The 13,390-nt window shown below is 42.5% G+C and overlaps 1 protein-coding gene across 3 annotated transcripts in view; it reads left to right on the forward strand.

Moving 5' to 3' along the window:
* Positions 1–5,224, forward strand: part of arnt2 (aryl-hydrocarbon receptor nuclear translocator 2) — a 62,937-nt gene extending 57,713 nt beyond the window's left edge. For all 3 annotated transcript variants that reach the window (XM_080884056.1, XM_080884057.1, XM_080884058.1), the window contains exons 18-19: positions 2,971–3,116; positions 3,281–5,224. In XM_080884056.1, the coding sequence (XP_080740182.1) occupies positions 2,971–3,116; positions 3,281–3,379 (245 nt within the window). In that variant the 3' untranslated portion in view covers positions 3,380–5,224. The remainder of the gene's footprint in view (positions 1–2,970; positions 3,117–3,280) is intronic.
* The last annotated feature ends 8,166 nt before the right edge of the window (positions 5,225–13,390 follow it).

Consider the following 13,390-nt stretch of genomic DNA (forward strand, 5'->3'; position numbering starts at 1 on the left):
AATACAATAAGTAGGCAACTGTTTGACCAGAACTCCTGTAAAGTTACTGAATGTTATACTTACGTTACCTTCTTATCCACTGCCGAACACGACTGCTCAATTTAAATTGTGTACGCAGAGTTTGGACAGTGAAAGGAACTTTCCCAAACTGTAATCTACAACATGGCATCAAGTGACAGGTTGTAGATTAGACATCAAGGACCGAAAGTCCTCAGAGGTCGACTCTTACTTAATGGACCTACTGTAACATCAGTCATTTCATTTTATTGGTCACCTCACACAGCATTAATGGCTGGCTAACAGGGTCATGGAAAACACAAGAGTTACAGTGCAGTTACAGACATCCAGCTGCTCCGACTCATTATGTATATTGTAAAAGTTATCGGACTCAAGTAAGCTCAAAACTCCCACTTGATGGTCTTTTAATAGACGCACATTAGATTATCTTTTGTGCTCTCTATTGCCAAATTAACTCCATGCACCTTCCATGTTTAAGCCCCTTTTCCATTAGTACCCACTCAGATCGATTCAGCATGGTGCGCCACGGTCTTCAGGGTTTTCCATCTGTCCAGGGTCATAGTATCTGCTACCTCGCTCGGGGCTCCAAGCGATCCAAGCTGCTACTAACTGTGACGTCATCAGACTGCATGCCGGTCGGTAGCGTCACTCGATGAGTCTTGAGAGCGTCTTGTTCACTAAAATTTAAACTACCGTCTTTGAAACCTGGACACGAGGAAAATGGCTCCAAAAAAAACGCCGTGTTCCCCCGAGTCTGAAGAAAAGCCACAAAGTCCTTAAAGTTCACCTTTTTTGTAGGGTTCATGTCGCGGGACATTCATACGCGTTGCTATGACGACAGCAACGCAGTTAGGTTGTACCGGATTGTAACGGAAAACAAGTCAATCAGAGTAGAGTCGTGGCGAGTCCTTCCAAGGAGGTACTAGTGGAAAAGATTTACTGTCTTAACCTCATGCACCTGTTCATGAAGTCAGTGACGGTGTCAGTGTTGCATATGTTATAGATGTATATACGTTACACATTTATGATAAACTGTCGCTGTGTGTGCTCCAGTTAATGGGTTTATGGGTTTAACTGGTGTTTTAAACGCATCTTTGTCTGACCCTTATCAACGGGTCCAAACACTCCCAAAGGGGCAAAGTCCTGCAATGTCCCCACCACATGCAGGCACAGACTGCACTAATGTACTCTACCTGAATGTAGCATCCCCATATCAGTTTAAATAAAATACATTTTTAAATGCATACATCATAAAATATAGCAGTTGGGTAATACTTTGAAATCGACCAGAGTTATTGGTCCATCAGGTTACTCAGAGTTGACATCAGATACTGAATAAATCAGTTTGTCTTTCATAGCTCTGACTCGATTTTCCATCTTTGGTAGATGCAACACGCCTCATTGGAAAATGTCTGATTTTAGTTGCACATCAAATGTCTCTTTAAAATCCACTAATACAATCATTCCTTCTAATTCCACTGCTGTTAATGCCACAGTATGATTAAGCCTGTCCATCCAATCATCCAGTCTCTTCCATTTATCCTTGTCAGGGTTAGTTAAGCTATCCCACTAACTGCATGTCTTTGGACTGTGGACTGAACCCACGCTAACACAGGGAGAACATGCTAACTCCACACAGACAGACCCCACCAGGTGGCGAAGTCGAACTTAGGACCTTCTTCCTATGAGGCAAGCGCACCACATGCGGCCCTGATTAATACTACCCATCAGTAGTTAGCAGTGTTAATGTCGAGTCCATCTGTTTAGGGTGTAATGGGAGCTTTGTGCGCCTTGAGGCAGCTGTCGTTGTGATTTAGTACTTTATATAAATAAAATTGAAAGATTTATCTGAAATTGTTGCGTTGGTCTCTATAACATTGTTAACGTGCTGCTCTAGGGCAATAGTAAAAAACTGGCCAAACACATTAGCTGTGTCTTATGGAGAAACATCAGGAAAAATAAATGCATTGCTCATCCTGTGGGGGGGGGGCACTGTGACTCCCTGTGGAATAAGGTTGGTGAAGGGCTTAAAATGGAGTGTGGTGGTGTTTTTAGATTAAAACACAAAATGTAACTACATGTTGGAAATCTCTTTGCTTTCTTGTAGAATTGTGTTTCATTTATTTTATTTTTTCTGTTGAAATCACAACAGCATAGTTGGCGAGTTTCAATAACACTCCTGGCAACGGCAGCATTTCTCAACACCCATATAGGTCAGGGTTTGGGTCGGGCTTTTTTAGAATGAAAAATCTTTCAACAAAGAAAACTAAAACTAAGATGAGCTTTATCTGAAAAGATTGCATCTTCGAGTTCTTAGCATGTGGCCAAAAAAGACAAACCTAACCTGCTTAGCTTTGTTGGGTTTGGATTTTTTAAAATATATTTATATTATATTGAGCAAGAGATTTGATCAAACAATGATGTTTTAGCCGAACAGCCAACCGTGGTTCGTTTACAGTAGGGTGTTTTCAAATCCCGATCAAATGATGTCAAAGAAGTTCTTCTTGGATTTAAGATTTATTAAATATTGTAACAAGTCAGTGCCTTCTCTACCATTATTAAATCCTGGAGCGTTTCCGCAGGTCCCTCCTCCCTGCAGCTGTCAGACTGCTTCCAACAAACACAGATGTTTACATCTGCGCTGTAACTTGCACATGTTATCAACCGATTCACACTATAACCAGGGTTTGCCTCTTATCTGTATTTAATTGAATTTTATTTAATTACGGTACAGGAGTCTGTGGTAACCACTGTCCTTGATGTAAATATGTAAACATTGTGTATGTTTCTGTTCTGTGTCCTGTTTGTTTGTACATGTGTCTTTCTTGCAGCTGTTACACCCAAATTTCCCCTTGTGGGACAATTAAAGGATTATTCTATTCTATTCTAAATACTTTGTGCATCAAAGGATCTGTCAGAAATGTTTTCACGAATAAATAAATGTGTTTTCAGATGTGTCCGGTGAAAGCAGTCAAAGTGGAGCCCAGTTCCAGGGTCGCCCCAGTGAGGTCTGGTCCCAGTGGCAGAATCAGCATCACTCCCAGCAGACTGGGGAACAGCACACACACCCCAACCCTAGCCAGACAGAAGTCTTCCAGGTAATGCTGAGGGAGACTGTCCTGCTGCTGGACTCTGTGTAGTTGGTCAGCCTTCCAGCTGCTGGCTGCTGACCAGTGTACACAGATATGTAATATGTCTGATAAGAGCCGTGTCCTCTGCACACCTCGAACCTCTGACTCTCCATCCCTGTGTGTCTCTGCAGGACATGTTACCCATGGCTGGAGATCCCACCCAGGGAACAGCCAACTATAACATCGAGGACTTTGCTGATCTTGGGATGTTCCCACCCTTCTCTGAGTAATATCCGCCTTTCTCCATCTTGCTCCTGCTCAGAACTGGACTGATGTATGCATTTATCTCATGTTCTGTCTCGTTTTTCTGTATAGCTAAATCACCAACACAGCCATGTTAGTCACGATGAATGTCTGGGTGGACATCGTCATTTGCACACATACAAACGTACAGCGCACTGTTGGTTAGGCTCCAGGATCTGCAGTATGTACCAGTGAACATACACATACCTCATCTCTGCAGAGAGGCGCCTCTGTCAGGCGTAAAGAACATTACTGTTTTTGGTTCGCTCTCAAAAAGTGTCTAAAACTGCTTTCTGCAATTAGTGTTAGCAGAAGCAGATTACAGGTACACCTGTCAGAAATGATTGCTACTATATTAGATTTTATACTTCCTATCTTACAGACTTGTGTGTAAATGGTCATTACTGACACAAGCTTTAGCTGCATCCATGTGGAAGACTGTAAAAAGTGGACTGCGATAACACTCGGTTAGCAAAGTCCCAGCACTCTTCTCATTTCCCTTTTTTGTAACCGTAAGTAAGCAAAGCATCAGTCTGATTTTGAGTGCACTGCATACCTGTTGGCTTGTCAGCCACAAGTTATCGGCCAGGACACGTTTTTCTTCCTTTTTTCACTCTTGTGAGGACCATAATTTACTAAATCAGCATCTTGTTGTGCTTGATATAACTTGAAATTATTAACTGAGAGCAGAATCTCACAGGGGAAGTGTTTATGCTGAATTGACAGATCAAGGGGAATGAAAGCCGTTGTCCCCTCGACGTCCACGCATTCTCACTTTAGTTTGTCATCAGGTGGACACTCCGACTGTTGGTTATTAGGGGAAAAATGCAAGTGTCTGGCATCTTTGCTCTGCCTCTGCGTTTAAGATCCGGAGCCTGTGGTCCTCTTTTATACGGTGTGTAATGGTGACAGAGTTTCTACACCAGCGTAGCAGTAACCTTAACTGGGTCTGTTTGTCTCAGTTCTGTTATAGCTTCCATGTATCACTACTCAACACGACAGAGAAAATGTCTCAGTGCCACACAAATGGCAGAATCACCGGTTGCATAAAGGGTTGACGATGTCCACCTCCATCTGTCTGAAATGGCCTCTTGCACATCATTACCAACTCTGCCAAACAGCAGCAGGAGATGAGACGCTCACCTCCGGTTGATGCTGCAAACGCTCTCTCCATCAACTTTCTTGTATTACCCTATATGTAGTGATGTCGTAATCTCTAGAAAGAAAACTTGATGCGCCCATAGAAGGATTCTCTGTATACATAAAACTAAATTTTTTACAAAAATCTCATTGCAGAAAGTTGCTAAGGCTTGAAGTGCACTTCATGAAGCTAACTGCTAATCACACCAGCCTGCTTTAAAAAGGGAAAAACCGCCATACCGTCCTAGCAAAGCGCAGTATAAACTAGTGTATTCGGTGTTCTTCAGCTCTCGCTACTTGAATTTATTACTTTATAATCTTTTCAACGATTAAGAGACTAAAACTTTGTAGTGAGGGAGCTTTTACATGCTAGATTGTATAATGTCTCAGACTGATGGGAGAACCTTCAAACATCCTTTTGCTAAAGATCTCAAATTGATGGTTTTATTGTTTTTTTTATGTTGTTGTAAATAATGTGATTTTTATGTCGACTCGTGTTACTTTCACACAGTACATTTTTGTGTAGGTTTTAATGATATCGTGTCCAATGTGAGTGCATATTTAACTATTGGTATTTAGTTAGTAGGTTAATTGTACATTGAGTTCTAGATCTGTATAAAATGTGTAAATGTGACCCATAATTTTTGTGTAACAAATTGTGCTTGTGACAATAAATTCTTATTGGTTATGTGGCTTTTGTTAGAGGTTCCGTCTTTCATTACTCAGGAGTCACTTCGCTCCTAACCCTTAACTAAATAATTTTATCCTAAAAACTCTTTACAGATTTTCATATACTCTAAAACTGAACTGCAAAAAATAAACATGTCGATCGCCCTTTGAAGATCTCCCTCTGTATTTGTAGGTAGGGCTGGGTTCTGCTTTTTAGCCACATCCTAAATGGGACAATTTACAGTTAGCCTCGGAAATACAGATTAGTCTGGACCAGGGGTTGGCAACCCTGGGCACGCGTGCGAAGGCTTAACTGATGGCACGGCCATAGCTGGACTGGCCATCAGGCATACCGGGCATTTGCTCGGTGGCCCAATGATTTTTTTTATTATTTTTTTTGTAACGGTATAAACAATGAAAGGCGTTGGACTGGCCAGATGCTGGCCGGTGTGTAAAAATAACTAGATGTTTGGTGGTGGCATCGCGGAGCTTCCTCAGATTCAGTAAAATTAACAAGTGGTGGAGGCCAGCAGGTGGATGAGGGAGATCGGAGGCAGGAGGAGGAGAGACCCGAGGCGGCCGCTGGTCCGAGTGTCAGGTGAACTGAACTTCAGGTAAGAAGTTATGACCTGCAGTCCATCTGGGTCAGATATAAACCAAGTTTAGGTGGAGTTTATTTTCGTTGTGCTGACTTTTTACAGTCAGTTACAATAACTCGTACTGCTACTAGCTAGCAGGACGGAGTTTCTATACAGCTGTTGCTATGAATTTACTAATAGTAAAATTTATTTTATTCATAAGGTTAGTTATTAGAGTTGCCAACCGTCCCGTATTCAGAGAAATTATTACGCGTTTGGTGTTGAGCTGAAAAAGAACACAGTTTGTCCCGAACTTCAGCTAGAATGGAAAAAGACACAAAGCTGGAGTTATTCTGTGTTTACGCTGCACAGCTGCCTCTTCTTCTCTCATTCTCTCCCCTCCCTCTCTCATGTTTCTACTTCAATCATGAAACTGATCAATGATCAGCTGATCGTCTCTCTTGTTTGTTTATTGCCCACTTTGCGCCAGAAAGAGGAAACCAGCGGATGTCGCGCTAAACAACAGCAGCACGTTTAAGCTTGATCAGCTGTTGTTAGAATATATTTAATATTAATTTCTAGTATCAGCTGATGTTTGCTGGAGCCACAGCTGTAAAGCTCCTGGTCATGATGTTGGTTTGGATATGTGGTGAGAGGGAAACATGAAGATGAAACCAGGAGATGTCCTTACTGAACCATCAGAGCTGTGATGGAGAAACAGGTTTACCTTTTAGGTGACATGAATGAGTTGAAGTTATGAACTGTTTCTGAGAGACAAATAACACCAGGATCCTTTTTTATGTAGCTGACAGCTGGTAACTGTGCAGGGGCGGGTCTAGCAAAGTGTTGCCAGGGGGCCAGGTAGGGCATTAACAGGGAGAGGGGGGCACAAAGATATACTGTACTTTCTTATTCTCATTTAAAATGTCTCGCTGTTATTAAATAATTATCTGAAGCTTACAACCAAAGTTTTTATCTGATGTAAAATGTATAGAAATCACACATATACCAACAAGACTGTACATCACTGTCACAGCAGCATCTGTTTCCATTCAAAGGCTTTATGGCTTTAATACCTGGGGGGCCGGTCTCTAGTCTAAATGCCCGGGCTGATTTTTTGTGCCAATCCAGCCCTGGGCACGACACACAGTGAATTAATCTGAGAAGGATGCCTATTACGCTGTTCCCTGTGCAGCTCTTGGACTTGCTGATCACATAACTACCAACAGAAAAAATGAAAAAGTTCTAAGCCTGACATCAAAACGATGAAGTGGATGAATCAAAGGAGAAATTACAAGCCTGCTTCAACTGCACAGACTGGAGTATTTTTGAAGCTGCACACACTGACCTAAATTAACTCACTGACCGTGAGGTTATGCATCGGTTTTTGTGAGGACCTCTGTGTGTAGACTAAGAGTTTTTGCACATATAATAATAACATACCATGGTTCACTCTGAGGAAGCTGTGCCAGTCCAAGTAGTAGGGCTACAGCAACAGGACCGGGGGTACAAGTAGGCCAGAAACAAGCTGAGCAAGGAAATCAGGGTAGCTGCAGCGAAAAGCAGCTTCTTAGCCAACACAACCCTGCCTAGCTTGGAGCCCTGCAACACGTCACCAGCTACGGGAGTCCATTCACCCCACACTGAGGATACGTCCACACTAATGCATTTTTGTTTGAAAACGCATTGTTTCCCTCCGTCTTGGCTTCCCGTCCACACTGAGAGGGAAAACGCAGCGTTTTTAAAATGCTCTTGAAAACGCATGCATTTGAAAACGGCGCTTTCGCATCGCAGTATGGACAGCGAAAATGCAGACTTTTTGAAAATGATGACACATTTTAGTCATGTAATGCAGTCAAGTGACCAATCAAACAAAGATAGCGGAGGGCATTATACAGCAGTTGTTTTGTTTGCTCTCCGTTTTGGCCTCCCGTCCACACTGAGACGCCGTTTTCACTGATGGAAAACGCAGCATTTTGAAAGCGCTCTCGAAAACGCATACATTTGAAAGCGGTGCATTCGCGTCGCAGTGTGGACAGCGAAAATGCAAACTTTCCAAAACGATGACACGTTAGTCATATGGTGCAGTCATGTGACCAATCAAACTAAGATAGCGGAGGGCATTATACAGCGTTTGTTTTGTTTGCTCTCAGTTTTGACAGCCCTATTAAAGATTAACATCAGTCTGCACGTGCTCCAGAGAGCTTTTCTTCAAATTCTTTAACTCTCACTGGCTTTTGCAACTTTGTACTTTTGTGTTACTCGCAGCAACAACTCCAGCTCATTGTTGGTCCATTTAAAAAAAACTCGGTGCTTTTCCTTGACATCTTGCCGCGACGTTTCAAAGAGTCTGAAAAGTAAATAAACGGCAGACGGAAATGAGGCAGGCCGAATCGTCTTGCGTTTCCCGCATGCGCAGGACTGGAACGGAAGCATGTTCGGCCGTTTCAATGTGGACGCACAACTCTGTGAAAATGACTGAAAACGTTAGTGTGGACGAGGAGCGTTTTCAGTTGAAAACACCGTTTTCAAACCTCTCCGGGCTACTGTGGACGTAGCCTGAGAAGAATCCCTGACTAGTTGATGACCTTAACACCTTCTATTGCAGATTTGAAAGACAACCATTCACACCTCCCTTCTGCTCACCCTCACACATACACAAAATTACTACCTACACTCAAGACCCTTCCGACTTTCATCCTCAGACAATTGGAACATACTTACAGAGCTTGCCTTGGTGAAAAGACCACTGGATTCTGGGTATGATACCATACTGGAAACACCATAACTTGAACCTTCCAATCAGGAAGGTTCAAGTTATGGTATTGATTTCCTTGAGCCTTGTTTTAAGTTGTGCCATGTTTCCTTTCGGGTGCTATCAGTTCTTACCAGACATTGGATGCCTTGGTCTTGAATGGGTTTTCTGACACCTTATCTTTCCATGAAGCCAGATAACACACACCAATTAGTTAAACTTTATTTCTTAAAGACATAAAGACCTGGATGACCTCTAACTTTCTGCTTCTTAATTTGGATTGGCCCTGAAAATCTTAGAAATATGGTATCTAACCAAATGCTTACAACATTACCTTGGCCTCCAGTCATTTTTGACCAGCATATACAGTGGGGCAAAAAAGTATTTAGTCAGCCACCGATTGTGCAAGTTCCCCCACTTAAAAGGATGACAGAGGTCAGTAATTTGCACCAGAGGTACACTTCAACTGTGAGAGACAGAATGTGAAAAAAAAATCCATGAATCCACATGGTAGGATTTGTAAAGAATTTATTCGTAAATCAGGGTGGAAAATAAGTATTTGGTCACCTCAAACAAGGAAAGTCTCTGGCTCTCACAGACCTGTAACGTCTTCTGTAAGAAGCTTTTCTGTCCCCCACTCGTTACCTGTATGAATGGCACCTGTTTGAACTCATCATCTGTATAAAAGACACCTGTCCACAGCCTCAAACAGTCAGACTCCAAACTCCGCCATGGCCAAGACCAAAGAGCTTTCGAAGGACACCAGGAAAAGTATTGTAGACCTGCACCAGACTGGGAAGAGTGAATCTACAATAGGCAAGCAGCTTGGTGTGAAAAAAATCAACTGTGGGAGCAATCATCAGAAAATGGAAGACATACAAGACCACTGATAATCTCCCTCGATCTGGGGCTCCACGCAAGATCTCATCCCGTGGGGTCAAAATGATCATGAGAACGGTGAGCAAAGATCCCAGAAGCACACGGGGGGACCTGGTGAATGACCTGCAGAGAGCTGGGACCAAAGTAACAAAGGTCACCATCAGTAACACACTACAACGGCAGGGAATCAAATCCCGCAGTGCCAGACGTGTTCCGCTGCTGAAGCCAGTGCATGTCCAGGCCCGTCTGAAGTTTGCCAGAGAGCACATGGATGATACAGCAGAGGATTGGGAGAATGTCATGTGGTCAGATGAAACCAAAGTAGAACTTTTTGGTATAAACTCAACTCGTCGTGTTTGGAGGAGGAAGAATACTGAGTTGCATCCCAAGAACACCATACCTACTGTGAAGCATGGGGGTGGAAACATCATGCTATGGGGCTGTTTTTCTGCCAAGGGGACAGGACGACTGATCCGTGTTAAGGACAGAATGAATGGGGCCATGTATCGTGAGATTTTGAGCCAAAACCTCCTTCCATCAGTGAGAACTTTGAAGATGAAACGAGGCTGGGTCTTCCAACATGACAATGATCCAAAACACACCGCCCGGGCAACAAAGGAGTGGCTCCGTAAGAAGCATTTGAAAGTCCTGGAGTGGCCTAGCCAGTCTCCAGACCTCAACCCCATAGAAAATCTGTGGCGGGAGTTGAAAGTCCGTGTTGCTCGGCGACAGCCCCAAAACATCACTGCTCTCGAGAAGATCTGCATGGAGGAATGGGCCAAAATACCAGCTACTGTGTGTGCAAACCTGGTAAAGACCTATAGTAAACGTTTGACCTCTGTTATTGCCAACAAAGGTTATGTTACAAAGTATTGAGTTGTATTTTTCTTATTGACCAAATACTTATTTTCCACCCTGATTTACGAATAAATTCTTTACAAATCCTACCATGTGGATTCATGGATTTTTTTTTTCACATTCTGTCTCTCACAGTTGAAGTGTACCTCTGGTGCAAATTACTGACCTCTGTCATCATTTTAGGTGGGGGAACTTGCACAATCGGTGGCTGACTAAATACTTTTTTGCCCCACTGTATGTCCTTCAGTGCAGATGTTAAAAAAATACGTGGGACTACTTTTATTTGTGCAATATCTCTAAAATTACAAATGTTCTGTCTCATAGTGAAGCTGGAAACCTAGTTAGTTATCACTTCTAGGCTGGACGACTGTAATTCATTATTATCAAGATGTCCTAAAAACTCCCTGAGAAGCCTTCAGTTAATCTGCAGGATATACTGCAGGAAGAGTCCTGACAGGCCCCTGGCTGTGAAACCAGTTTCTAATTTGGATTCGAGAGACAGACAGCCTCTTTACTTTTAAGATTAGGCTTGAAAGTTGGTGACCCTGAATCCTCTTTTGGTTAAGCTGCAATAGGTCTAGGCTGTTGGGTAGTGATGTGCGGATCGATCCTGAAATATCGATTCCTCCGATACCAATCATTTATGTTCTAGAATCGATTCTCACATTAAAATATCGATATTTTAGTAATTTAGGGTAAATTTGTAGTTCATCATTAACAGGAACACAGTGGAAAGAAACTATATCATTCGGATTGTCTACATTCAAAGGAACTACTTCCTCTTCCGCCTTTCATAAGGAACTGTGTGAAATACGTCTGTATAAATGTCTCACAGCCCCTTGGCGTGCGCACTCACAACAATGGCTGAGCGTAGTTGGAGTCATGTGCGGACTTGTTTTACCTCCACAAACAGCTGAGACGTGGTTTGCGATACATGTGGCAAAAAAAGTGAGGTGTTGTGAACATACTTGCCAACCTTGAGACCTCAGAATTAGGGAGACATTCAAAAGGGCTGTTTGGGAGGATAAATATATTTTACAGTGTTTATTTATCGGATAAAATACATTAAATCACCGTTATTATTGGTCGGTCCGGAAACAGCGCGGGTGTCCAAATTCAGAGGCTGCTTCCACCTGAGGACCGGCCTTCGTGGTCTAAAGAAAGCCGGGTAGTACGGCACGAGCTCCCTCGGCGGACTGAAACTCTGCCGTCTGCTCCTTGCTATCTAAAATATAACCGGGCACTAACGCAAACTCTCGACCGTCTCACACTTTGTTTAATCAGTTTTCTGTTTGTCATTTATTCAGCTGTGTGAAAACCCTGGAGGAACCCTCCCGAGGGATTAATAAAGTTAAATTTTATTTAATCTAATCTAATAACTTTAATCTCAGCCAAACCGATTTACTCACGAACAAATAAAACACTGAAAAAGCCAAACAAGAACATTTTTAGGTTATCAAAGTGACTTATATATCCCTTGTATGGTGTTCGGGTCTGTGAGACCCGTTTTCAGCTTTTTCAAAAGAAAAATTAAACAATTAATTATTTTTTCAACCTGAAATTCATTGGCTTTGGCTTATTTTCTGTGAAGAACATAAATCCGGACTAATTTTCAATGACCTCATACTGTACCTCCCCCCACGCATTTACATTACATACAAGGTGTTCGGGTCCACTGGACCCAGGTCTAATAAAAGTGTTGAAAGTGTAGGTCCTGTGTTCCCACACTCTGTCTTCCTCCTTTCTGGTGCTGCTGATAGTGTTTTCTTCCCCTCCTGCTCCGCACAAAGTTGCAGCATTGTTGAAAATTCAACTATCAACACGTCTGCTCTGACATTCCCACACATTTTACCCTCTTTCTTGAGGGATCCAAATTTTATTTTCTCATACCCTGTCCCACCTGCAAATTAGGAGCATAATACTATAAATAAGACTTTGCCAGTGTGGTTCTTTATCACAACTGATCAAGATGGCAAAAGATTATCTGCTGCGAGGGCCATCCAGTTGATTTTGGAAGAGAGAGGAGCTTCGGATGATGATGTTGACAAAGAGGTTTCAGAATATTTCACATTTCTGAAAATTCAGAGTCTGACAGTGACTTTGAAGAAGAGCATGAGGTTGAGCACCATTTAGTAACAAAACGAAGACGAGTACCCCATCAGCAGCCAGCTCCAGGACCAGAACAAGCCCACCAGACAGCAAGTGAAGAAATATGGATGTCAATAACTGGTGAAATTGAATGGTCTTCTTGCCCAAGAAATGAGCCACCCTGCAGAGCTGTTACTGTGATAAGCCAGGGCCAACACGGCTGACAGTTACTCATGTGCAGGACATCAAGTCTTCATTTGAGCTTTTCATCCCAGATTCCATCCAGAAAATTATTCTGCATTGCAGTAATCTAGAAGGAAGGTGTGTTTTTGGAGAGAGGTGGAAGGAGATGGACCAAATTCATCTAAGAACCCCAAAGGCCTACTTTGGGGTTTGAAATGAACTGAATAGCGTTTAGAAGATAAAATGCCTGTGTTCTCATGAATATCCCCAATATTTGAATCCGTAACAGGTTCTTATCCATGCAGGAGTTTTCAGGTCCAAAGGGGAATCCACAGAATCCCTGTGGGATGCAGAAACCGGCAAGAACCTTTCTGTGCATCAATGTCTCCGGAAAACTTTCACAAAATTTCCAGGATTATCCGTTTTGATAACCGAGACGACAGACCAGCTCGACGGCAGAGAGACAAGCTAGCTGCCATCAGGACAGTGTGGGATAAGTGTGGGCACCACCTCCCCCTGTTTTACAACCCTGGGCCTAATGTCACCATTGATGAGCAGCTGATCCCATTTAGTTGTGAAACATATTGCTTCACATGTAAATGTGTTGTCTTTCCACTCACTCCACTTGATTATAACTGATTTATTTTATAACATTTTACATAAAAGAAAAACGAGAAGCACATTAATTCATAAATGTGATCTAACAAAGGTAAAGGGAAAAAAATAATCATGTTTGCCGTTCATATGGTTTGTAATTGGGATGAAGTAAACATCTGTTGAGTAATTTAACATAAAATTGTTTGATAGTGTTAATTTGGAAAGCCAAAACTCTAGCGGGTCCACCAGAC

The sequence above is a fragment of the Rhamphochromis sp. 'chilingali' genome (assembly GCF_963969265.1).
Source record: "Rhamphochromis sp. 'chilingali' genome assembly, chromosome: 6".
Taxonomy (NCBI): Eukaryota; Metazoa; Chordata; class Actinopteri; order Cichliformes; family Cichlidae; genus Rhamphochromis; species Rhamphochromis sp. 'chilingali'.